Raw genomic sequence first — 26,499 nt, forward strand, 5'->3', positions numbered from 1 at the left:
CTCAAGGGCGGGGCCTTCGAGCCGAGACCGGGGAGCAAGAGGCGGGGCGGGGCTTCGGAGCGGTTGCCCGGGTTACCAGGAGGCGGAGCCGTCGAGGCGGCTTTGGCCCGGATGTCCGGGCGCTGCGGCCGGGTCGGCTGATCCACGAACCTCTCCAAGGAAACCTACAAGCTGCCGATGGGTGAGTGGTTGCCGAGGTCCCGGGAAGCATTTATCCTAGTCTCTGCTTCTTCCCTACGCTCCCAGCTCTGGGCTCGGCCACAGCGAGTGGCCTCCGGATAGCGGCGAATCCTTGTCCCTTGCTCCCAGCCGCTCTTGGCCGGGCCGAGGTGGAATAGGGATAGTCTCTGCTCCAGACAAGCTGCAGCGGGGAGACCGACTGCAGAGGGGACGCCAGCTGCGTACTGGGGGAAAAGGCCAGGCCTTTGCTGTTTGTTCAAAATGTCACCTCAGTCCCTTTGCTTCGGTCCCTTTGTTTAACATTCCTGAGGGTTGACTTGACAATTTAAAGCGCGGGCGTAAGTGCAGGAAAACAGGAGAGGAAGCAGAAACTAATTGCAGCTTAACTGTTGTGTCCTGCTTCAGCATCAAACGTTAAGTTTGGGGGGCCCTTCACAAAGGGGCATGACGGTTGCAAAAAAGTAAAAAATCTAGACCTCCTTTACTAAAGGAAATGAAAGGGGAAAGTGAGCGTACAGTGGGAGCTAGGGTTATTTTGGTCGACGGTAAGCTGTTGCGTTCAGTTTATCATACCGGTTTTCAGGCCTTGGATTTTGAGAAATTTTAGATTATTTACACTCAAATGTACTTATTATGCATCTGCTAGATGCAAAACCGGTATAGAAGGTTTCCAATTCTTTACCTTCTGCTTCTCAAAAAATCTGAAACAACTCGTTTCCGTCTCTTAGTTTAGAACATTGTGATTACAACTGGTTTAAAAATAAGTGCCAAGTAAGGTCAAGAAGCCCATGGGTTTTTTTAAAAAGTCAGAAATTTGATAAAAGTGAAAATATTAAACTTGAGGCATTTTAGTCAGTGCCATTTCTATTTTTCTCTTCAGCACAAGGAGAAAGAAAAAATGTCTACTTGAATTTGAAAGAAGAAAGAGTATTGTGGATCAGGCAGTCTCTAGATTGTGAATTCTTGAAGAATTTGGGAAATGATTGTTCAAGAGCCATAAAATGCATAATTTCCCAAGTTAATTCACATTTGACCACAGTTGTTTTGGATTTATTCCACACTAGGCTGTAGGTTCTTTGAGGGTAGGGACTCTGTCATGTTCTTCCGTGGATCTTTAGGGGCCCTTCACCAGTGGAATCAGACACTTAATGCATGTTTACTGAATGAATGAATCAGTGATTGAAGGGAATCAGATGTCACTGATGAAAAAAACTCGTTCGATAGTTTCTCCCTGTAGATGAGGTCAAAGACAATCTGTAGGCCCTGAGTTTTTTGGTTAAACAGAGCTGCTTTTTATGTTGTCCAAGCCTTGAGATCAGAGGGTTGATTCTAATGCAGTGGTTCCTAAGTATTGGTCAGAGGCCCAGTGACAGCCTTGATGAAATCTTCACTTGTCCTCTACAAAAATGACCAAAGTTAGGATAATTTTACAAGCTTCTTGTAAGGTGAATGTATTTACTTTAAAGGCCTTCCCTTTATTCTGAACTTATGTCCTTTCTGCTTTTCTGGTATTAAAGGGTGTTCTGTCATGAAGGAAGGTGATAATAGATTCCGTGTGTATGCTTGCACTTAATGTCCTGACTGGGCAAAATAAAAAGTATCGATCCTCTCTTAGTCCTCTAGTTAAAAAAAAAGAAAAAGGAAATTCAAAAGTCTAGACCATCTAATCAAGGGGAATAGCTGGTTGGAGCCATTGGAGACGTACCAGGTTAGGCTTTGAGTTGTGGGCATAAAGTCCGCTCTGCTGGTTGAGGACCTTAATCTTAAGGAACAGTATTAGCAATAAGGTTCCATGTAACCTTATTACAGTAGTGTCACAGTGTAAAAGGAAAACTTTAAATAAATGCATCAAGACTTTTGTCTAATACATATTTTTTAATTGAAAGTGTGTTGAGATATTTCTGCCAAATGTTTCAGCTCTTATTACCTTATTTTTTATAATCACAAAAGATGTTACTATACTGGCATTTGTTTTTAAAAAGCTGTCGATATTCAACCAGCATGCCTTGGACTTTATTGTGGGAAGACCCTGTTATTTAAAAACGGCTCAACTGAAATATATGGAGAATGTGGGGTAAGTCTTAACATTTGTATGTTATTTCATTTGTAAAATCTTTTTGCTTATGAAATATTGTCACATGTAGAATAACTTTTTTCTTCAATGTATTCAACTTGTAAAAGAATATGGAGGCATTAATAAAATCCTTATTTGTGTTGTCATATTGATTATCTATCTATAATACATCTTGACAGTCACAGTTATTAAGTTTTTTAATTTGATAATTTTATAATAATTTCTAATTACTTTTTATTAATATAGAAAAGTGACTTGGACAATAATTTAGCATTACAACTCCAGAGCATTTCTCTGCAATTTTTATATGGTGTTAATAACTAGGTTTTTCATGTAATATTAGTCAACTATTTTAGTAACTTAATAAAGAGTTCTTTAATAACATTATGCAGGTATAGCAAATACAATGTAGATTGCTTTTTATTTTACTTATGCTTTCTCTTTTATTTTTAAAAGATGCACATGTAAACAGACGTTTAAACTGAAATGTGATGTCTTAGTGAATGATTTTTTGGGGTTGTTAATGTTCTAGGATAATATCTGTACATAAAATACTGTTCTTATATATCATAGGTGTGTCCAAGAGGACAGAGAACAAATGCACAGAAATATTGTCAGCCTTGCACAGAGTCTCCAGAACTTTATGATTGGCTCTATCTTGGATTTATGGCTATGCTTCCTCTTGTTTTACATTGGTTCTTCATTGAATGGTACTCAGGGAAAAAGAGGTTAGTACTTTCTATGAATGTACCTGGGTGGACTGATGTTGGAATAGCTATCATTTAGGAGACCTTATCAAGTAATTATACTTCTGTTTTTGTAAAAGTGGCAAACCTGTTTTTCCTTTATCTTCTGATTACTTTTGACTGTGGCAAGGAAACTTAATTCTAGGGCATGCCTCAGTAAATATTAAGGGAAATATCCTTTGTCTCTTTTACTCTGAGTGATGCTGAGGGAGTATTTTATTTATACTTTTATTTCTTAATTATCTTTATTGGTTTTCTACAAAGACTTGGCTATGATTACAAACTGTTTATTGTTCTAAAACAAATACTTTGCAACTTAATACTAGTAATCTAGTATAATGTAGTTAAAATGTTATAGCTGCAACCTAATTATGAAAACTCATACTAAAACAAATCCAAAAAATTTGCTGAGCATTGTGTTTTATGTTGAAAAGATCAGGGAAGGAGATACAAAAATAACTGATGTGGTTTATAGTCATACTCTTGTAGAGAAGACAAATTATACATAACTAATTATAATACAACTCAGTCTTAAAAGTATATAAACGAGAAGTATATAAAAGCTTTATAAACAATGCTCTGGAATCACAAAAAATGGAAGAGATAAATTGTGCCTGGTGGCACCTGAAACACTTCAAAAAAGGAACATTTTAGGCAGAGGCAACAGCGTGAACACTGGCGGGGAGGTATGAAACGTGATCTCATGTGGGTGGGAATGGAAGTAGTTGGGTGTTCAAAGTGTGGATTGCCTATGAGAGAAAGGTAGTAAAAAGGAGGGTGGGAAAGGGGGTTGAGGCCAGAATGTGAAAGTTCTTGGTGATGATGTGAACCTTATCCCACTGGGAATGAGGAACCAGATTCTACTGTAGTACATTTCAGCCATCCTGGCTGTTGGTTCCTCTGACATCTCAGCATCTTTCCTGTTTTAAGTCCTGTCCCTTTCCCCAAACTCTTCTCTGCCTGAAATACTCTCTTCTCCCTGCAATTTTTTACCTAGCTGCCTTTTCTTCCTTCAGATCTCAGGTTAAATTACACCTACTTGGAGAGGCCTCCCCTGACCCAATCTAATGTAGGTCTGTCCCCGTTTTTTTTCTTTTTTAATAGCACGCTCATTTTGTTGTTGTTTTTGCTTTGTATTTATCAGTCAACACAATTTGTAGTTATGTTTGCCTCCTCATTTAATGTTCTTTCCCACCCCTGACCGTAGGCTCCATGAGGGCAGTGGCCATCACTGTTGTTCTCTATGAAATCTCCAGAGACCAGCACAGCCGCTGGCACATGGTAGATACTCACTTAGTATTTGCCGAGTGAATGATTTATTGGTGAAGGTTTTGGTTTAGAGAAACAGCATCTTGGATGTATGTTTTAGGAAGATAACTTCTGTGGAGGGCAGATTAGTGGTGAGACATATTAGAAAGCTGTTGTCCAAGAAATAGTGATGGCCAGTGGTAGGAACGGAAGTGAAGAGAAGGTCAGGTGGAAGTAGAATCAGTACTTTTCTGGATCTACCTAATAAGTCCACAGTGATTATTTACATTGGAAGAGCATTCATTATTTTTCAGAAGACTCTATTAAAAAAATTTTTTTAAAGCAGCTCTCATCCTGCTTTTAATTTCTGTTATAGAATGATGAGAGGTGAGGGCTAGAAAAGAGATGTGATTAACAGAGCTAAAATAGAATAATTGCTCATTTGGAACTTCTCAGCCCAGAATGGAGAATAGGTGGGTTTAATGGATGTACCTCACCAAATGCATTTGAACTAAAACATCAGATATGTTTTGAGACAGAATTTTAGAGCAGAGGGTAGAGCCTTGGTTTGGGGGTAAAGCAGAGGTGTGATCAGTGCTTAGGCAGGAAAGGAGGTAGGTTTAAAAAGGAGGTTGCATATCTATGCTTTGCCTAGGAAATTGGTAGCAAGAAAGACAAGGACTATCTCTTGCATTTTCCTGAGACATTGCACTTAAAATCAAGGAAGCAGGGGCCTAGCTGTCTGAGGCTAGACTCATGTTTCTCGACCTTTTTTTCATTCTTTCCTCCTTAAAGAAGCTTTTTAGATACCTTTTTTCCCCCAATTCCACTTACCCCGTAAAATTTTAATATCGCAGATATATTGTTTATTGGTTTATATAGTTTATGTATACATGTGCTTTATATATAAAAAGTGTAGTATTATTTTATACCCAAGGATCCATTCTTGTCCCCTTGGGAGTGCTGGTGCCCATTGAGAATGCATGGGCTAGACACTAATCAAAACTTCCCTTTCTGGCCTGCTTGCTTTCCCCAAAGTTTAGTATTAAATTTGTTTTTCTTTGAGGCCAGGGCAGAGATAGGCAGAAATTGCATGTTTTTATGTAATGAAGCAAGAAGCTGTGCCTCTTCTGTAATTTGTTTTTATGTAATTTATAGCTTTCCAAATGTACTCATGCAACAGTCTTTAGGGACGTTTGCAATGTGCCAGGTGCTCTGCTAGGTTGTGGGATTCAGAGATGATGAAAACGTGGATGCTCACAGTCGCGGTGGATGAGGTAGACCATCACAGTGTATGTGAGGGGCTGTAGTAGAGGTATGCACAGAGTTTTCAGGCTAGCTTAAAGAGGGAAGAAGTCAATTCTGTCCTCTCAAAATAGGGTGGTGTCACAGGAGAAAACACTGACTTTAAGTTGAACTTTGAAAAATGAGTAGTTTTTGAGAGAGGAACTGAAGAAAGAGTCAGACAGTAGGAAAAAGATGTGCAGAAGTCTAGAGCCAAGGAAGAGCACAGCATAACCAAGAAGTGAGAGCTGAGGGTGCCATGAGAAATAGGGACTAAATGAGACCAAGACATAAAGAGGTTTGGGGCTGGGGGAGTCTTAGGAAATACTCCTAAGGCCTGGGGACAACCCCAGAGCCGATCTTGAAGGATACACCATTTGCCAGATAGGTGACGTGTTTTGAGGTGGCGCATGAAGCATGCTGGGATGAAGGGAGCAGCGAGGAAACAAAGTAATTTCGTAAGGGCAGGAGGTGTGGGAGATAAGGCTGGTAGGAAGTATTTTTCCTGAAAGGCAGATGGGATCCACTGAAGTCGTTTAATAAGGGGAGTTTTAAAAGCAGATTCCATTTTGTAAAGATTACATAGTTGACTGCAGATGGATTGAAAGGGAGCATGATGAGAAGAGGAAGCCAGTAAGAAGGTTGTGAAAGTCATGGCAAGAAATAATGAGGTGAGGATTTTGCCTCTAAAAATATGAATTCTGTAAGGAAGCAAAAGATTGGATTATATAATATGAAAGTGTACACGTTTACTTACATATTTAGTGTCTTCATCTGTGTAAAATGGCACAGGAGTTCTGCTTCCAACACCATGGGCTAATCAGGAGCTCCAGGTCACCCTTCTGCATGAAATAACTAACGTCTGGAAGAGACATACTGTTTAAGACATTGCTGGTCTCACAGGAATAAGGGGGGATCTCCGAGAACTCTTCTTTTTCAGAAAACAAGCAAACCCACCCTGAGCTGGGGCCAGAGTGACAAACCAGGCAGTAGGGTTGGGAGGGTAGCCGGAGGTTAACTGCCGATAGCAACTGGGTAATCCTTTCTGTTCCACGTGATGTTGAGTTGGGATGCACCCATCTAGAGGCTGGACTGGGCTGTGGTGTTCAAAATGAGTAATTCATATGCTGGAGTAGGTGCTGGCTGTCAGCTGTGAGCACACGGGGGCTGCTGACCAGCTGATCTTTTATCTTTGGTATTCTGCAGCTTAATTATAATGTGAATTTCTTTTTATTTATTCTGCTTGGGATGTGTTTTACTTCCTAGGAAGCAATTCTGTGAATTTGTTTTTCATTCTTTCAGATGAGCCCAGTCAAACCACAGAACAGTGAGAAATTATCAGTGGTGGTTGTTTCAAGCCACTGAGTTTTAGGGTAGTTTGCTGTGCAGTGATAGGTAACTGAAACATTGTTGAAATAGAAAACTCAAAAGCATCTATAGAGAAGCAATCATAAATAATGAGAGTTTAGTGAAGAGGCTGGCTGTAAGCTAAGTATATAAAATCAATTACCTCCCTATATTTCATTTACAGAATCACAGTACTGTGAGGTAGCCAAGACCAAGGTAGCTAAGCTACATTGGATTTATACTGTGGAACTTGACAAGCTAATTCTCTAATTTATATGGAAGTTCAAAGGCCCAAGAATGACCAAGACCACTGAAAAAGTAAAAGAAAGTATGTAATATCAAGAATTATTGTCATATTCTGTTGTCTCAGGGATAGATAAATGGACCCCAGGAACAAAATAGAGAACCTAGAAACAGGCCGGTTATATAGGAGACTTTATATGGCAGAAGTGGCATGGCAGCCTAGTGGGGAGAACAGAGTAACTATTCAGTAAAATGCTGCTGCTGGGACAGTTGGATATCCAAATGGGAAAAGCTAAAGTTATATCCTAACTTAGGCACAGAAATCTCTTCTGAGTTAAAGATTGAAACATGAAAAGCAAAACCTTAAAACTTTTAGAAGAAAATATAGGATAATATTTTTCTTAGCGTGAGAATCTGCTAACCAGAAATTTAAAAATTGATAAAGGCAACTATATTAAAATTTAGAACATCTGTTCATAAAAAGACATCAGAAAGAAAATGAAAATTCAACCCACAAACTGAGAGGAAGACATTTGCAACACATTTTACTAACAAAGCAGAATGGATAAATAATGGAAAGATCACACAATGGAATATTATACAGCAGTGAAAACGACTGAACTTCAGGTATAAGCAAAACCATGAATGAATCTTGGAAATGTAATTTTGAGTGGAAAGAAAAATCTCAGAAAGCTTACCTCACTTTATCATGTTGAAAAATAAGCAAAACTAAATAGTGGTTTTGAAGTATAAATACAGTTGGAATAAAAACTGTTTAGAAAAACTGATAAAGAACATTTAGTATAATGGTTATTTCTAGGGGAGAGACAGGAATGTGGAATGGGGAGGAACAGGTAGATGTAAGTTGTTAATGTTTTAGTTATTGGGTTAGGTGGTGAGCTTACAATGTTTATTATATTTTATAACTAATATGTATTACATATAATCTTTTATGTACTTTTAATGTTTAAGATAATTTTAAATGATGCATAGATAACTTTAAGACATTTTTAATAATTTGGCGAGTTACTGAAGATAAAGGTAGATCTAATTTCTGCTCTTCTACACATTTAGACAATATTGGCACAGTGTTATCTGGGATGAGTATTTATCTCTTTTTAGTAAACAAGGTTAAATCCTTCTCAAGTAGTTTTCATATGTGCTTGGCTTTTCTTACCTATTTAGAAGATTTTTTTGTTTCAGGATTTATCAGTTAAAACTCCTTTTTAGAATACATATTTTGAAGCATACACAGGTTTTATTAAAAGCCACTTAACATGCTGAGAATTTTCTGGTGATTGTGCCTCCTTTGTTTTACTAGTTCCAGTGCCCTTTTCCAACACATCACTGCATTATTTGAATGCACTATGGCAGCTATCATCACCTTACTTGTGAGCGATCCAGTCGGTGTGCTTTATATCCGTTCATGTCGAGTGTTGATGCTTTCTGATTGGTACACCATGCTTTACAATCCAAGTCCAGATTATGTTACCACAGTGCACTGTACTCATGAAGCTGTCTACCCACTGTAAGTATTTATTTAGACGTAAGATCATTTTTAAAAAAATGATGATTATAGATTTCATTCATTTAAGCAGATTGAGCCTTGTGAAATGGCTCCTAGGCACTGGGGGAGATATACAGAAATGATTTTCTTCTTTTAAGTGATACATAGTCTGAGAAGAGGAAATAAAAATACATCTTAGTATAATAGAAGTGAAAGTATTTTTGTGTTGATGTTGACGTATGTCTGAGCACTTCTAAAATAAGCTATATCTGTTTCTTAAAAAGGGAATTATAAGGAAAACCTTTTTCTTATACAACAGAGAAGCAATATCTGACATACAGGAAGTAGTATAGGCTTTGGAGCTAAAAACAGGCTTGAGTTTGAATCCTGGGTCTGTCAGCTGTTAACTTGAACATGTTAAGAGCCTCTTATAACCTTGGCTTTCCTGTTGGTAAAAATGGGAATAATGATACCTTATAAGGTGACTTAAATAAATGCCCTACATACAGGAAGCACTTACAAGTAGCTGGCATTATTATTAGAGGGCTTGGCTTAATGTTCTTTCTTTTTGTTTTTGTTTTTTCCAAATAAATGTTTGTGATTTTCACCAGGATGTTTTGTTTTAAAAATATCAAATTCATAAGATTCTGTATAATATTACCCAGGCCTACATTTTTAGAATTTCTGTGAATTAGTGTTCATTCTGATGTGTTTTTCTCAGTAAATGTATAATAGAAGAGTCTGGTATTTATATTCTCATAGTTGTAGCAAGTTACCATTATGTAATATGCTCAACAAAATAGTACTTTTTGTGCATTTCTTAATAGTACTAAGTGTCAAAAACAAACATGCATGTATGTAAAAAGATACTTTGCAAAAAACGAGATCCAAAAAAAAAATAGAAAAAAAAAGCAACAACAAAACAAAAAACGAGATCCAGATATAGAGCTATAAAAATCTTTTCCACCTGCCTACCTTTTAAGTCCTGCAAATTATTTATATATATATACAGAGACAACCAGACATATTTATATATATAAATTGTATCTAAAAGACTGATACTATCTTCTTTGTTGATTTCATAGAGCTATAACCCTCAGCTTTGATTATTCTCTTGTCACATACTGTCCTGGGGACTTGCAGAACTTAACCTGGTCCTACTTAGAGAAGTTAATTACTGAATCAGATATTATATTTAAATAAGATGTATAACCATCTTATTTAAAACAAAATCAGACTCATTTACTGCTATTCACATCTATAGTGTTTGTTTATAATATCTGTAAATCCTGTAGTAGGAGAGTCAAAAAACATGAGAACAGAGATGGCAAATAGGTACTCACAGCCCTCATTCTGCAGTCATAACAGCCACTTCTAATTTATCACAGCACTTGTCCTGCTGAGTTGGGTATGGCCTCAGAGCCTTGTCACAGCACTCAGTCAGACTCATCACACAACTTCATTGATTAGGACATTTTCCATCTGTTCACCATCTTTGAATTAAGTAGGTATTTTTTTTTTCTTAGCAGCTTTACCAGTAGTCACTGTGGAATGGACTGTCTGCCTTGTTTTATTAATTATACAAAACAATGTTTTATTAAAAGTATGAGAAGATTTTATAATACTAGCATTTGAATTCATACCTGTTACTTTACATAACCATTTAAACTTACATATATGGCTAGACTGGGGCTAAACATTTCTGCAAGCTGTAGGACTACCAAAGTCATAATGATTTTTTTCTTTTGTAAGTCAACAAAAAGAATGGCTCAGTATTAACAGAAACCTTTGGAACACTATTACATTGACTAGTGGAGGATATCTTCTCCATTGGTATATATAAATTCCTTACAAATTGAAAAATATCAGAATACTTTTACTGATAATTATAGTTTTGAGGGGAAATTAATTAGATAAGATATGGAAAAACATGCAAGCTTCTATCATTGGAAACTTACTGCAAAAGGTAATGTTTACTAAAACTTTGAGTTATTGACAATGAGCAGTAATTACTGTTGTAACAAAACTTAGCTTTAGCTTGTCAGATTTATCCTATGTGCATATGAGGGGCATGGGGGGGGAGGTAGAGGATGAGGTCTTCTGGTGGAGAGCAGGGGCGGGAAACAGGTATCTGCTTCCAAAAGCTAGTTTCCCAGGTCTTTAGGACAGGTAGCACATGATGGTTTCCTTCTGATTAAAATAATAGTCTTTTTGGAGCTCTTAAGGAACTACAAGCTGAAGAAATAGACAGCTATTATTTTGTTTTGATATTGGTAAGAGGTAGCCTAAGAAGACAAAACTCATCATCCAAGAAGTGAGGCTTGAAATAATGCAGTATGGTACAGGGCTAGACCTAAAAGCATCATGAGAGCACAGCGACCCGGTATCATTAAGCTGTGTGGAGAAGAGGCATGTGGTCAGTTATTTGAAACAACTCCCGTGCTTCCCTTGACTCTCCCCTGCAAGCGAGAGGGTTTGCGTATAAGATAGTAAAAAATAATTTGAAAATCCTCATGAAAAGGAAGTTAGAACTATGTGCATAGAAATGTAATTATTCAAAATAAGGAGCTAGAAACTGTAGTCTGCTGATACAGAGATCTTTTTGCAACTTTTTTTCTGATTGTAAAAATTACATTATAGAATATTTGGAAAACAGAAAAGGCATACCCCAAATAAAATAATCTGTAATTCCATTTCTTAAGATGATCACTGCTAAAAATGTCTTTCCAGCTGTACTTTTTATTTTTATTTTATTTTTATTATTTTTAAGTTTTATTCTTTTTTAAAGAATATTAAGGTTATTCTATGCACATGCCATTTTGTAGCCTGTTCTTGTCACTTAATGTATGAGGCACAGTTGTTTTGTTGTTAACATTTCTTTCATAACTGGATTTTTAATGTCTGCATAGTATTCCAGCATAAATATACTCTAAAATTTAACCAACTTCCTATTGTTGAATATTTATTTTCTTCCTGAGTTTTCTTTATTGTGTGATTCAATAAAAATGCTTGTTCATCAGGTTTTTTGTGTATACCCGATTGTTTCCCTTTGACAAATTTCTACAAGTTAAATTTTTGAATTAAAGGATATAAACATTTTAGGATTTTTGATACATATTTCCAAATTGCCTACCGGAAAGGACTCAGCATCCACTTTGCAGTGGTATTATGAGAGTCTTTTTGGTGAACCCTCCACCAATCTGAATATTCGATGGATAGACTTTTTAAACCTTTTTCAGGATCTTTGATTTTAAAATGATCAATGATAAAAATACATTTTAAAACATATTTTTGATGTTATAATTTTTTATTTTATTTTCCAGATACACCATTGTATTTATCTATTATGCATTCTGCTTGGTATTAATGATGCTGCTCCGACCTCTTCTGGTAAAGAAGATTGCCTGCGGGTTAGGGAAATCTGATCGATTTAAAAGTATTTATGCTGCACTTTACTTCTTCCCAATTTTAACCGTGCTTCAGGCAGTTGGTGGAGGCCTTTTATGTAAGTTTGTTGGGTAAAGTCAATGAAATATATTTACTATATGTGATAAACAATATTTTCTCTGAGTATAATTTTGGACCTTTTTCTGTAGTATGGTTTTTGTTTTTTATTCTTGAAAATAAACCGTAGTATATATATTTGCTAAAACATACCATTCTTTATCAAAACTGATTTCTGTTTAGAGAATACTTTGTATTTGAAGCTCACAACATCAATAGGAAGATTTTTAAAACCTGAGTATAAATTAAAAAACATATAATAGATGGAAATTACTCTTGATATAATAGATGGTTTTTACATATAATAGATGGAAATTACTCATGATAATATATACTGTTTACCATTAAGTCTTAATTTTCTAAATTCCTTTATGAAAGACTTTTAGATATAGTAAAAAATCCTCAATATATTTTTTTAATATATCCATTCATTTATTCAGCAACCATTTAGACTGATGTGTGACTCGAAAGAAGAATGAGAGAAAGTTGGTGTTAAAGAGCTCATATACTACTAGGAAAGCTATAAGTAGCTGAGAGAACATAGTGAGGGACTTTTTGAACGTGTGACGTTGAACATTGCAAGGATGTTGGATACCATCTTTATATGGAGCCTGCCTGGGTACAGAGGGCAAGCTTCTGGCCTGAAGGAACTGGGCAAGATGGCATCACTGTGCAAATAATGTAGCTTAGTAATGAATTTGATTCAAAGTTAGGAGGGTGGAGCTGAGGATAAGGCCACGGGAAGAAGAAATTGGAGACTAGTCAGGGGTCTGTTATCCCTCATATTCTGGTTTTACAGATGTATTGTTTCTTTTGGCCTGCATAGTGTTTGAAAATCTATAGTTTTTCCTAGCTCCTACCATTTCCTATTTTCTTGGATTTGGCCCACTTCAGTCATTCTCCTGGATGACCTCTGTAGGCATTTGAGGTTGCTATTCTTGCTCTAGGGACTAGAGACCTGCTCTTAAAAGGATTTCAGGAGGAAGAGTGACATGACTAGATTTGCATTTTAGAAAGATAACTTGGTAGCAGTGTGGAAGATGGATTGGCAGGGAAGAGAACCTGGGGGATCAGTTAAGAGATGACTGCTGTAAGCCGGGCCTGACTGTCTGACCTAAAGCAGAGAAACATTGGGAAAGAAGAACTATTTCAAAGACAGAGTTAACTAAGCTAGGTAACTAATTAAATATAGGGGTTGAGGAAATGGGAGGAGAATACGATAAAGGAGCTTTCTGACTTAGTAACTAGTGAATGTATGAATAATGAATGTTAGAATAAGCAAATAGGTTGGTGAGAAGTGAATTCAGTTTTAGGTATTCATGGAATATTCAAAAGAGCACAGGTAGTCATTTATCCTAGACAAGCTTGGGAGAGCTGACTAGGCTTAAAGATTTAAGAATTGCCAGCCCTCAAATCCCTGTGTCCTAGACTGCCACTGGTGCTATTATATAGAACCTCTTGGTTATGAAATGGAGAAAAGGGAAAAGCTGTGGAAAGCAGGGAAAGGTTTGGAAAGTTAACCTAAGGAGACTGCCAGACAGCATTGCTTCCTATGTTGTAGCTGCCTATATGGAAAATGCCTTTTCCCACACTGAACGTCTTTGGATCATTTTGTTAACAAGCCTCCACTCAAAGCACATTCATAGGAGGATCAAGGAGTTATTGTTTATTTGCACTAAGTATAAACTTGTGCAATCTGCTGAGATTAGTCACAGAGGGTATCATACCAACTCATAATTTTATGGTGTTGAAAAAAGGCACCAGCAGATTTGGAGTCTGGTGAGGACTTGTGTCTTGGTTCATTGATGGCTGTCTTCCTTCAGTGTCCTCACATAGCAGAAGAGGGAAGAGGTCTTTGAGGTCTCTTTTATAAGGACACAAATCCCATTCATGAGGGTTCCACCCTCATGACCTAATCACCCCAAAGGCCCCCCCCCCCACCTACTAATAGCATCACATTGGGGGTTAGGATTTCAACATAAGAATTTGGGGGGTGGGGTCGCAAACATTTAGTCCATGACAAGGGAATATAGCAAGTCTGAGCGAAGTAGAGCACCAAGAGGCTTCTGGTAGCTCAAGATACCAGGGTCTAGGGAGAGAGACACTGGGGTAATTAGGAAGATGTCAGTGACAAACTTTTACTTGCTTGGAAGTATTACTGAAGCCAGTTTTTAAGTGTGATCTTCCTCTGAAACACCAGCAGAACTAAAATGAAGATTTCCAGGCACTACCCCCAGACCTAGTTGCTCAAAATATTACATTGTTTTAGACCCTAGAGTAAGAACCACTCTAAATCCTGCTTTGAGCCCAGAACCTCCCTCTACTCCCCACAAGTTTGGGGCTTGTTGGAAATTTCCTCTTTCTCCTTTTTACTACCAGCTCTTTCTCTACCAGTTCTTACTATCATTAGCAACATTGTTTAGCTATTTATAAGTTAATTGGGATTCTTTTGAATGGCTGGTTAGGACCTAATCATTGTCAGTTATTTAGTAATTGGAATCAGGCCTGTATAGATAATTCAGAGATTCTGGCTGCCATATCCTTAATTAACATTTGAAAATGTTCCAGATGGGTTCCACTGCATTGTATTGTAGAATGATTAATAGTTTTAGTAACTGAAGTTAATTGTTTTAAGATAATTGTATAAAAAATAATTCAAGGTATCTTTCTCAATTTGTCCATTTGTTTTAGTGAGCTATAAATTTAAAACATTTTAAGAGGTGGTATTTTTAAGAAAAAATTTCACTTAAAGTATTATTTTACTGTACTGTATTTGAAGTAGAACTGTCTAGAAATTTGACATTAAGAGACTGAATGATCCATTTAGCCTTTGAGGTTTATTGGTATATGACCTTTTAATTAAAGCTGAATTACTCTTATATATAGCCTTTCTCAACTGAAGTTCCCCATCTGGACCACAAAACACAGAAAATTGAGTAATTATTTTCCCAATTCTCCCAAGTTTGATACATAACTAGCATCATGCCAGATGCATAGGAGAGAAGTTAATTCTTTACAGCAGTGGAAGCCTTCAGGCAGGGGTCTTCAAAGCTGGGCCAATGATAGTTTTACATTTTTTAACTGTTGGGGAAAAAAATCAAAAGAAGAGTAGTATTTCTTGACATGTGACAATTATATGAAATTTGAATTTTATTGTCTGAATAACTTATAAATAAGTTATAACTTACAAACTTATAAAGTAAGTTTTACTGGAACACAGACACATCCATTTTCTGTATGATCTGGCTGCTTTCCCACTACAACTGCGGACTTAGGTGACTGAGACATAAACTGCGTGGCCCACGAAGCCAAAAGTATTCACTATCTGGCCCTTTACAGAAAAAGTTTGCTGACCCCTGCCTTAGAGCATTAGGGCTTCACTCTCTCCCAAGACTGGTTGAGAAGGTTTTTGTCTATGGAAAGAATTATACTGTTTGAATTTTTTGATGGTTTATTCAGAAAATTTAATTTTCAGCATAATACCAATGTTTGTCTTTCAGACTATGCCTTCCCATACATTATATTAGTATTATCTTTGGTTACTCTGGCTGTGTACATGTCGGCTTCCGAAATAGAGGTAGGACATCTTTTTTCCTTTGTTAAAGACTTTTTTTTTATAGATTTGACAACTGAATAGGAGAATAGTGCATATGATATGATATGTTACAACTGATTGTTTTAGTAATCCTTGGCTAAACGATGCCACTCAGTAGCTTTTGGCTCATTAGTTAATGAAAAGTTGTATACTAGACAATATTTGCCTGGGAAATTAGTGAAGTAGTCAGGCTTAACTCCAGCATGTTAGAGAAAAAACTCATTTCACATCATTTATCCACATAGAAAATGTATAATTATTGAAATGTTGAACCTTATTAACACTATTTTGAAGGAAACATAAAAATGCTTTATTTTATATAGAACTAATTCTAGGCTTTTTTTTTTGCAGTGAACACTAACAGTCATCAATAATTACAGTGTACATTCCATACCCTTCTATGTTTTGTCCCTAATTTTATTTTCTTGATTACGGATGTCTACTTTTGCCCTCTAATATCTGTAATACTTTGGTGATTTGGAAATATCATTAACACTTACATTAGTTCCGATGCTGTTCCTATCTTGAGATATCCTTTTTGTGCGTGGAAGGCCACTGTTAGAACTCTTAGAGAGTGAACTCTAAAGGAATAAAAGTGTAACATGTCTTAGTACTCTTCCATCCTATGCTTGCTAATCTAGTGCCTATGCACTGTTTTCAACCACCCACTACAGTCGATACGTGCTTCCTTATAATTCTTAACATAAAAAAGTTCACCCCAGAGAAGGTTGTTAACTATTTTGGAGTGGTTGCTCTTGAAGCTCCTGTTTTCTATTACATTAGTGAAAGAATGAGAGCGGGGAACAAACCACCTAGAAATCATAGTGACTTCTAGGTAGACTAGCAGTAGAGGAACTAGATAGTATTTTTATGGTGATTTTTCAGATGCTTCCGTTTGTATTCTACTCCCATTTCTCCTTGGTAATCTTTAATCAGCTTTGCAGTATGATTAAAGATAAGCAAATTAGTTTTGGCACTTTTAGCAACTCTAGGGAAATGTGGGGGGGAAATGATTGGATATTTGAATAAAACAAAGTTTTTGAATTTTTGTTTATTATCCATAGTTACTATGGAAAGTTCGATTAGCTTGAATCATATTTGTTTCTCTGCTGCTGGGAATCCCCCATATATAAAACATTCATGTGCTTCAATTAGCACTCTATACATGAATCAGAAATAGGGATTCAAGTCAGGAAAAGACAGTCAAGCTCTAGGTGAGCTGATGAGCCATTTAATGAGGGAATGTTGTTAAGTAACCAGTTGCAAATTACATTTTAGCGTGTTCATTAGCACATTTAGATATTACTTTTATAATAATTTGGTCCTTCCAATTTCTGTATATTGCAGAGCAGTATTAAAGATAAAAGGGAAATCAGAGTAGTCACATGTCATTTCTGCTCCCTTCTCAGTATCCAGGCAGCAGACTCTAGGAATGCTAGAGGTAAGGAAGTTGGGTGTATGTACCTCCTCCTTCCCACCGGTAGACTCAGCTGCTGTGGATCAGGGCAGGAAGAAGGCACATAATGCGGCGTTCCCCTTCCAGTTCCGATCTTTCAGAAGAAGCTGTAGTGTTTCCAGGGTCGAATGGTGGCGTAGACCAGAACTGAGAGACGTGGGCTCCCGTCTTGGTGCTGCCGCTGAATGCTGACTGTAGGAAGCCTCAGTTTCCTCATCTGTGAAGTGTAGTAGCAAGACTGGGTGATTTCTTAGGTCCCTATGATTCTGAGGTTATGATTTTGTGTGACAATAATATGTTTTAAAGTAAAATGTGATAAAGTATCTAGTCAATTCAGCCCAATAATCTGTATTTCTCTTTTCTTTCTTTTATAAAATTATGTAGAACTGCTATGATCTTCTGGTCAGAAAGAAAAGACTCATTGTTCTCTTCAGCCACTGGTTACTTCATGCCTATGGAATAATCTCCATTTCCAGAGTGGATAAACTCGAGCAAGATTTACCCCTTTTGGCACTGGTACCCACACCAGCCCTTTTTTACTTGTTCACCGCAAAATTTACCGAACCTTCACGGATACTCTCAGAAGGAGCCAATGGACACTGAATGCAAAATTCCAAAAAAACCTAAGAAGTGTTCTTAATAAAAAGAAGTAAAGAAATAAAAAAATGTATTAGTACTCTTCTGTCACACATGGGAATATGATTGTCAGTACACCTAATGTTATGGGGGGTTTGTTGTTTGTTTTCTTTTTTTGACTTAACAGATTTTGTGGTTTGATGGAAAATACAAAATACCATAATTCTCCATTACATAGTATAACACACCATACACTTAGAGCACACGGTTATATTACACTAGAAGCCTATTAGGAAGCACTTGCCTCTTGCAACAATTTAGCTATTCTTTTGTGCAAAATCATGTTTCTGTGTACCTAGCAATGTGTTGTTCCCATTTTTATTAAGAAAAACTGTAAGAAGTATAATCTGAAATCCTTAGCATTGGCATAATTGTGCATGCCTGTTGTGTTTCAGTTTGTTTTTCAAGTATACTGAATTATAAAGTCAAATGTATTTGTGGGGTCTGATAGCAAACATGGAAATCAAGTATGTTGTTTTTTGTTATCTATTTATTTTCACCAATACAGTATTTTGATCTCTTACAAAAATAGAGCATAATTTATATAACAGGTCTTTTGTTTTAGGTAGTTTGGTTGAAGACATCTTCAGGTTATTCCTGTTCCTGTAAAGAAAAATGATAATAAAACGCTTAACTACAAAAAAATCTCAAATATCTGGCATTTAATTGTATTTGCCACACTAATTGTGGAAATAATTCAAAATGTTAAGTAGTAAGATTAGTGTCTCTTTCCCAAATGAATAAATATACTTCCTTCCCCCATATCTCATTTTTGAGGATATGTGCATGTGCCATATTTTATGAATCCTGAGACATAATTTTTGTCATATTGTGATATCTCAATTGATGGCTTCTTAGATTTAACAAAATACAGAATATATACAGTATATAAAGTTTTCCTGTGGTTGGTTGTTAATACTTGTGCTGTGATTTTTATGCTCTGAAGTCTTCAGGAGACATTATTGGGAGCAAAATAAGATTTTTGCACTTAATAATCTGACCCTCTTTATCCATTTGTATTTTTAGAAGGTTATTTCCCTTTTCTGCTCATTGGTGAGGGTTGCATGAGTTTGTTAAATCTCAAACTTTTAAGGCTTCCATTGACAGTTGCAAAATATAAAAGAAAATGCACTCACTTTTTCTGTAGTTTTGTACCTTTTAAATTCACAGCAGTTATATCCTTTATTTTGTTAGTTTTTCTTCGTTGATGTTTTTTTCATAGTACATTCAACCACTGGGAGATGGATTCTTTTGATGGGACTCTGTTTCTTCTTATTTTCTGTAGAAATAAATAAAATGTAAAAATTCTATATGTATCTTATATAGGTTTATGTAGTTACAATTTTAAATTGCCCCAAGAATCCTCAACTGGACGACTGTATAATGGGTGGGGGCGTGGGGGGGGGATGGTGCTGAGGGATCATGCATCTGATTACCAGGACTATCTTTTTGTTGCAGTACATTTGGAGTCATTTTAATAATTATTTTCCCCTCCAGTGTCCTCTTCTAGCAGAAAAATGTGTATGCAAAAGGAGAAATCGTGCAAGTAATATGATTACAAGGCCTCAAATGCAAGGAATTTCAGGAATACTTCATACATATTTGCATTTTTAATTTGCTTCCTTAAGAACAAGACTAGAACAATTCATAGCAACTGTGGTTGCTAATGTTACTAAATAATTTGTTAAAATGGTCATTAAAAATATACAAAAACAACGCTTTTTCTAGCTCGGCTTTGTTTTGTCTTAGATCCTTGTACTGTATTACTACTCTGGCTGCTACAGTGTATAGTAATTACTTTGCTAACTAGCACTGGATAGGTAATATAAAAGTTAAAATATTTTCTTAATTTGGGTCAATTGATAAATATAACAATTACATTGTTATATATTTGTCTAAAACATATAGTTTTCAAGACTTGGCTGCACAATGGAGCCAGCTGGAGAGAGTTCTAAAAACACGCCAGGGTCTCACCCCCAGAGATTCAGGGTGAATTGGTCGGGCTGAGCAGAGGTATTTTTAAAACTTCCTCCAGGTGACTCTAATGTTTGAAAACCGTGGTCTAAACTCTCTTCCTAGTTTAGATCTTAATTTTTCGAAGAGATCTTTTGAAAATTTCTGAGCAAATGATTTTTTAAAGTATTTCTTACTGAAATTTTTATTCTGCTTCAATAACTATGTTCTTTTCCAGAATTAAATGATTAAAATAAATTATATCAAGTCCTTTTCATCACAATAACAAAAAGATAGCTTTAAAAGTGTTTTACACGAATTTTTTTATCTTTCTCTAAAAATATCTCTTGGCCTAAAAAAGTCTTCTGTAGAGCACATATCAAGTTAAAATATTTGATTAGCACACAAATTATCTGTAACCTAAGTTATAATACATGGTATAATAGGGATTTTTGGAATTTTAAAACAAAATTATTTTTAATACTTGTTTAAAAATAATCTGTACACAGTTACTATTTGGTTTAGGTATACACCAAGAATTAACTTATTTACCTTTAATTTACAAGAAAGAATGTTAAAGCAAAAAGTAACAATTTTAGTTTTCAGGATGAAGTCCGGCAGTTCACATTCGGCCAAGCCTATCCCCCACTCTTGCCAACTGGTACCCCCAGCAGATCTCCACTCAGCCACGCTATTACTGTTCCTGGCCAGCTTATGTCAGCTGCTCCTTCAGGAAGACATCCCTATATATTCCCAACACCCCACAAGATTGAGAGGTGCCTCTTTACCCTCCATAGCCACTCACTAGAAGGAATCCACCATATTCTAATCATCTCTTCACTTGTCTGCTTCTCACAGTGTATGACCAGTTTCAGGGACTGGTCTTGTTCGACTCAGTAACTGGGCATGTGCTCTAGTACCGGGCTCAAAGGTATTCAATATGCTAATACAGCTAGTGCAGTGACCCTGAAGGAGAGCACCAGGACCTGCAGGGCCACAGTGACACATTGTGTCCACAAGAGAGCAGGAGAGGGCTGTTAAGCTGGAAGAGATCAAGGGCTTCTCTAGAAGTCCGTCAGTAACAGAAGACGTTCAACGCGAAATATCCAAGAGCTGAGAGGTGCCTCAGAGATGTTCAAGTAATTCAAGGGGCCAGGGTGACTATTATCTCCTCAGGAAGGCAGAAGATTTCAGGGATCTCAGTGCCTAATTTGTGTCTGAGGCATTATTTATTATTCCTGTTAGTTAGCATTCATACTTAACCAGGGCAACAGAAGAGTGGAAGTTAAATAACATGTAAGAAGCAGAGCTGAGATTTGATCCCAGGTCCACCTTCCTCCAAAGCCCATGTGGTGCCAGTGCTCCAGGAGCAGAAACAAGTGGAGTAAGGGAATCCAGAAATCCTCCCTTACATCTCAGCTCCATTTCCAGTTCTCCAGAGACCTCTCCCGGTTCCTTCACTAGCTCGTCTCTCTCCCTCTTAGGTTCTCTCATAGCTCTCATGCCCCACCTGTAAAATTCCTATGACAAGAGGTTTTACATACATTTGCGTAATACTTGGTTCTCCCACTGTCAGGGGTGGGCAAACTACAGGGGCAATTCTGCTACAATGGCAGACCTGAGTAGTTGCTACAGAGACCTTATGGCTGACAAAGCCAAAAAATATTATGGCCCTTTAACATTTGCCGGCTTCTGTACTAGACTGTGAATTCCATTTGGGCAGGGATTATATCTGTTTTCATTCACCACTGTAACCCCAGAGCCTAACATGGTACTTGGCACAGACTAGGCATTCAGTAAATACTTGTGGAATTCAGTTTAGTGTTAATAGTGAAACATGGATGAAACCTTAAAAACAGGAGGAATTTCAAGTATCAGTATGCCCAATCAGGAACATTTCAGTGGCTGCAAACAGTACTGACTTTTTAAATTGAAATTCCTCCAATCAGTAATCTATTGACTGAAAATATTTTCAGTAGAAATATGTGTTTTTTCTTATAAAATTAAGTGATATTCTTTTCATTTCCAACAACAAAAAGAGAATATTTTAATTTTTTCTGGAATTGGTCACTGTGTAACAGAGCATGTTCATCATTGCATGGCCTAGAACAAAGAAATCATCCCTTCTTCTCTTATTTGTCTCAGCCTATGTGATCCTTAGGGTTTGCCATGTTGCCAGAAAAAACTCACCCACTCCATGAGTGATCAAAGGGGAAGATGCAATACCCTAGATCAGGGTTTGGCAAACCTTTTCCATAATAGATAATTTCGGTGTGGCGAGCCACATGGTCCCTGTCAGTGTCTGCCATCGTAGCGCAAAAGCAGCCATATGTAATGTGTGACTGTATGAGCATGGCTGGGGTTCAATAAAACTTTATCTACAAATATAGGAATTTGAATTTCATATAATTTCCTGGCACCAGGAAATATTATCCTTTTGATTTTTTTCCAACTATTTGAAAATATAAAAACCATTCTTAGCTCTGAGCCCTATAAAAACAGGAGGGGGCAGCTTTACAAAAAAACCCGAACGAAATTTTTGGCCAACCCAATACTTTACATACTTGCAGTATTTCATAATAAATATTAACTGGAACTTGTTCCAGTTGTCTAGAATAAGAATGGTTTAATTAAGAGTCGTATATACTGATTGCCTATCAAATGAACTTAAATTTTAATTAAATGATTGTACCATTTGGATGAAATAAAAATGAATGGCACATGCTGAATTGACCTATTTTTTATATTTTATTTGGGTTGGTTTTCACTCAGAGCAACTATTACTCTTTTCTGAACATGATACTTTAAGTTGAAAATGGAAGTAAAAATTAAGATCCATGCTGAGACTGAATATACAAACCAACAATGACCACACCATACACGACAATAGACCCATGCAATGACCATATATGTAATGAGCCCAGAACAGTCATAACTTGATCAATGACCACCAACTTCCCTCTTTTATGACCCTTCTTCTAACTTGGGACCAACCAGAGAAAAGCCAAGTATGCTTACTAATCAATCACATAGGCTGTCCTCCTTCTAAGTCAGCCTGTTACCAGCCTCCCCATCCTAACAACCTCCAGTCAGAACACACCTGAAGCCTTCCTTTTTTTTTCCACACTAAACCTCTCTCACTCCCGCACCTGCCTCTGAATCTCTGGCAAAAACAAGTGACGGTGACTCTGACTCCCTTGTTCTACCAAGCTTTATGCCTCAGCTTGTTCTCGTTTGGGTGGCCTGCAATTTTTTCCATGCTGCAATCCTCCACTTTCCGTAGGCTATCAATAAGACAGTACTCAAAATACATGAAAAAGGGAATATGGTATTAGTTATTCCGCGGGTTTAGCTTTTCAATATAGTCTATTTTTTTGCTCCAATGCAAAGATTCCATCAGGTTTCAGACAAAACAGGAAGATTTGCTCGTGTGAAAACAGTGCAATTGACACCTAGAGATGATTTAGCTCTTAAAATTCTGCTTGCTCTACAGTTGCTAGGGATGGCCTGACCTAGCAAAGAAAATGCAGAGTTAAGCAAGATTCACCAGGGACCCTTATGCACTAAGACATAATAAGTATCACCAACCTGGAGCAGGACCACCAAGACAGCTTTTAGGTTGATAAGAAGGTTCACCCACAAAATTCCTTATTGGCTGCTAAAACATTATTTCTTTTGTCAAGCAATACCCTCAGAATATTGGTTTTTACCAAATATTGAGATGTTTTTAATTGTACCACTTTCTCTCATTTTACTTTTATTTCATCTTATTTTTAAAATTTCCACAACCCACCTATAATATTGCTTATCTAATGATGATGCTCTTAAACCTTAATAGCCTCTAATAATAGATCTGTACACTTGCCAGATGACATTATTTTCATTTCACCACTCCCAACTCTCCCCTACGCTCTATTCTCCTTCCTTCTCACCAGCCCCTTCTACCTCCACCATCCCACCTTCCCAAGGGATTCCAGCCCTGGGACCTCTGGGCTGTACTGTGCGAGGATTCACCTTCACTTCTAGCTGCAGCCCTGATCTGGAAGGAGTTCTGTAGCCCTTGTGTCTAACATGACACTAGAGTAGGGATTGAGGATGAAGGTTGATATTCCTCTGGAGAGCCCGGGTTGCTTGCTCATGAGTCAATTGTGTTGCATAGGATGTGTTATCATCTCAGAAGCCCCAGAAGCCATCACTAGAAAACAGCAACTATTGCCATCTTTAATGCTGTTGCTGTTTTTAATGCTAAACTCAGCTCAGGAAGAAAAGGGAAAATGGTGTTCAATATCTTCTGTTTAAGAAGACAAGGAAGTATGTAAAAGAGTTTTAAAAGATTTTGGGAGGAAAATGTTTTAAAAAGTCAGAAAGAAGTTGAGATTCAGTTACTTAGGAGATTCACTCAGATGGAAGAGAGACTTGCCCGACACTGCTGCATTACCATATTCAACCCCACAAATGAGAATCAACATTCATTGAACATATGTGACATTACTGAGAATGGATTATTGGGGATAACTAAGTTATTGGTTGGCATTCTTTTTTTACCAGCTACAGTAAAATAGCAGAAAGGTCTTTGTTACCCAAAGCTCTTGAGGTGTTACTTACTGAGAAGGTCTGTCTGCGATTCCTGTTCCATAAGAAAACGCATCTCTTCAATGTCCTCTTGAAGCCAAATACTGATTTGCTCAATTTTTTCATCTCTTTCATACAGCTTCTCTATCAGATTTTTTATTTCTTGCAAGGTCTCATTACCACTCTCTACCAATTCCTTTAAAAAGTAGCATTTGGGGGTATGTGAATATAAATTGCAACAAAATAAATAAAAACATATTTTGTATGAGTGAGTCATGTACAAGACAAAAATACATAGGCAAAATTGGTACTAGTCATGTAAAATAAGTGTCTGTAGACAGCAAATTCACAAGGTTCTGTAAAGGATCTCAGAAAAGTGGATTAGCAAATGAGAAGATTTAGTGGAGTACTCACTGAACTCCAAATTTTAACTGGGTAGGGTAGTGGTGGTGGTATAAAAAAGCCAGCCCATCTTAAGAGCGGCACAGAATTGCAGAGGAGATTCAGCATGGCTTAAAGCTTAAAAGAAAGAACTTTGGAATCAGGCTGGATCTGAGCTTTAAATCCCCACAAGTTCATCAACTGTTCGGTCTCAGGCAAGTCACTTAAACTCTCTGAGCCTCAGCAGCTTCATCTAAAAAAGGCACTACTAACACTTCCCTTATCCACAGTTTTAAGGGTTAAACAAGGATCACATGTAAACTTTAAATACTTAGCAAGTAGCAGAACCAGGATTTTAAACTACAGCCTACCTCCCTCTGAAGGGGGGGAGGGTTGAAGATGGTGAATGGCTGGTAAAACATGGAGGAGAGATGGAGTTCAGAATTGACAACTTTGTCCTAAAATGATCTGTGTTCAGTTTGCGCTTGAAAAAAAAAATTGTCATTCCCCCATTCCCACTTTAACTGAAGTGGTAGAGTGGGAAGACAGCTTCTCAAAGGATTAAGATTTCATAGTGATGTTTGATACTCTTAAAAATAAGACAACAGGCCCAAAATGGAGTCACTTACACTAAACCCCATGTCACCAAACTGCAAGACTTAATTACAGTTTCAGCTCTCTCAGAAATGGAATCTTAAACCAGTCAATCAGGAATCTACCTGATCAGTACTGGTCAGGTAATTTGCCTAGTAGACCCCTGCCATCCCTGAGAGGAAAGTGACCTTGCAACAGCCAACCTGCCTTTTTTGCCTGGAATAACTTCCTTGTTCCTGCTCCCTTCGGACTATAAAAGTCTTTCATTTGTACAGCTCCTCAGAGCTCCTTCCTGTCTGCTAGCTTAAATGATGCCTGATTCATGAAGTGTTGAATAAAGCCAATAAGATCTTTAAAATTTACTCAGTTGAAATTTGTTTTTTAACAGCACAAAGGATACATTTTAGGATATGATGATCACACCAGCTCTGTCACTCCCCGCAAATCCTGACCTCTTTCCTTATACACACACTTATTAGGTAGGTGAGTATCTTAGAAATATACTTATGGAGGCAACACAAAAAAAGCTCACCTTAAGTGTAGTCCAAAATTCAGTCCACAAATCCGAATATTGTGCTAAATTAAAGATTTTTAAAATGCAAAAGTTACTGAAATAATTTGAACGTTTTAATTCAAGTAACATTATTTGTTTTTCAAAAATTATTTTTATCTAAAAATTCCTACTTCCAAAATGTCAGAACAACACTTGCCTTCCCACTTTAAACAAGGAGAAAATGGGACTAAACGTATAAAACAAGTATTTTTGTTTCAATATCCAGTTTTCAGATACTGGAGAGTGCGCAGCACAGAACTGTGGCACCTGAAAGAAGGGAGAGAAGCGTGAGCCCTATGATCACTGGGCTCTCTGCTGGGGGTGTGAGCAGAGCAAGGCAGTCTCACACAGATACAGAAATCTGCTCAAAGATTAGCAAATCAAATCCAGCAATACATGAAAACAATAATAGCTTTTGAACAAGTGGGTTTTATCCCTGGAGGGGAAGATTGGTTTGACATTCCAAAATCAATCAATGCAATTTCCCATACTAACGTCATAAAGGAGAAATACCACCTGAGCATCTCGGTAGCTGCTTGAGTCACTGAGGTCGTTCACACAGGCACTGCATGCCTACGTGACTGACCCCCTCCAATATATACCCTGGACATCCAAGCCCCTGTGAG

General features: G+C 37.1%; 2 protein-coding genes across 4 annotated transcripts in view; one reads left to right on the top strand and one right to left on the bottom strand.

Annotated features, from left to right (window-relative positions):
• The first annotated feature begins 78 nt into the window (after nt 1-78).
• Nucleotides 79-19,527, top strand: JKAMP (JNK1/MAPK8 associated membrane protein). Of its 3 annotated transcripts, none has more exons than XM_007192937.2 (7): nt 79-181; nt 2,163-2,254; nt 2,828-2,982; nt 8,444-8,650; nt 11,953-12,134; nt 15,634-15,710; nt 17,569-19,527. In XM_007192937.2, the coding sequence occupies exons 1-7, from the start codon at nt 178-180 to the stop codon at nt 17,785-17,787; spliced, it is 936 nt and encodes a 311-aa protein (XP_007192999.1). In that variant the 5' UTR covers nt 79-177; the 3' UTR covers nt 17,788-19,527. The 3 variants fall into 3 exon arrangements, with proteins under 3 accessions (XP_007192999.1, XP_007193000.1, XP_057400030.1); XM_007192938.2 differs by having other exon boundaries at nt 83-181; nt 2,181-2,254; XM_057544047.1 differs by having other exon boundaries at nt 94-181; nt 2,131-2,254.
• CCDC175 (coiled-coil domain containing 175) overlaps nt 19,011-26,499 on the bottom strand; it is a 69,109-nt gene continuing 61,620 nt past the window's right edge. Inside the window, exons 18-20 of the mRNA XM_007193003.3 lie at nt 25,853-25,896; nt 24,379-24,541; nt 19,011-19,099 (exon numbers count right to left, since the gene is read on the bottom strand). Of these exons, the coding sequence (XP_007193065.2) occupies nt 19,011-19,099; nt 24,379-24,541; nt 25,853-25,896 (296 nt within the window). The remainder of the gene's footprint in view (nt 19,100-24,378; nt 24,542-25,852; nt 25,897-26,499) is intronic.

Source organism: Balaenoptera acutorostrata, chromosome 3 (assembly GCF_949987535.1).
Source record: "Balaenoptera acutorostrata chromosome 3, mBalAcu1.1, whole genome shotgun sequence".
NCBI lineage: Eukaryota > Metazoa > Chordata > Mammalia > Artiodactyla > Balaenopteridae > Balaenoptera > Balaenoptera acutorostrata.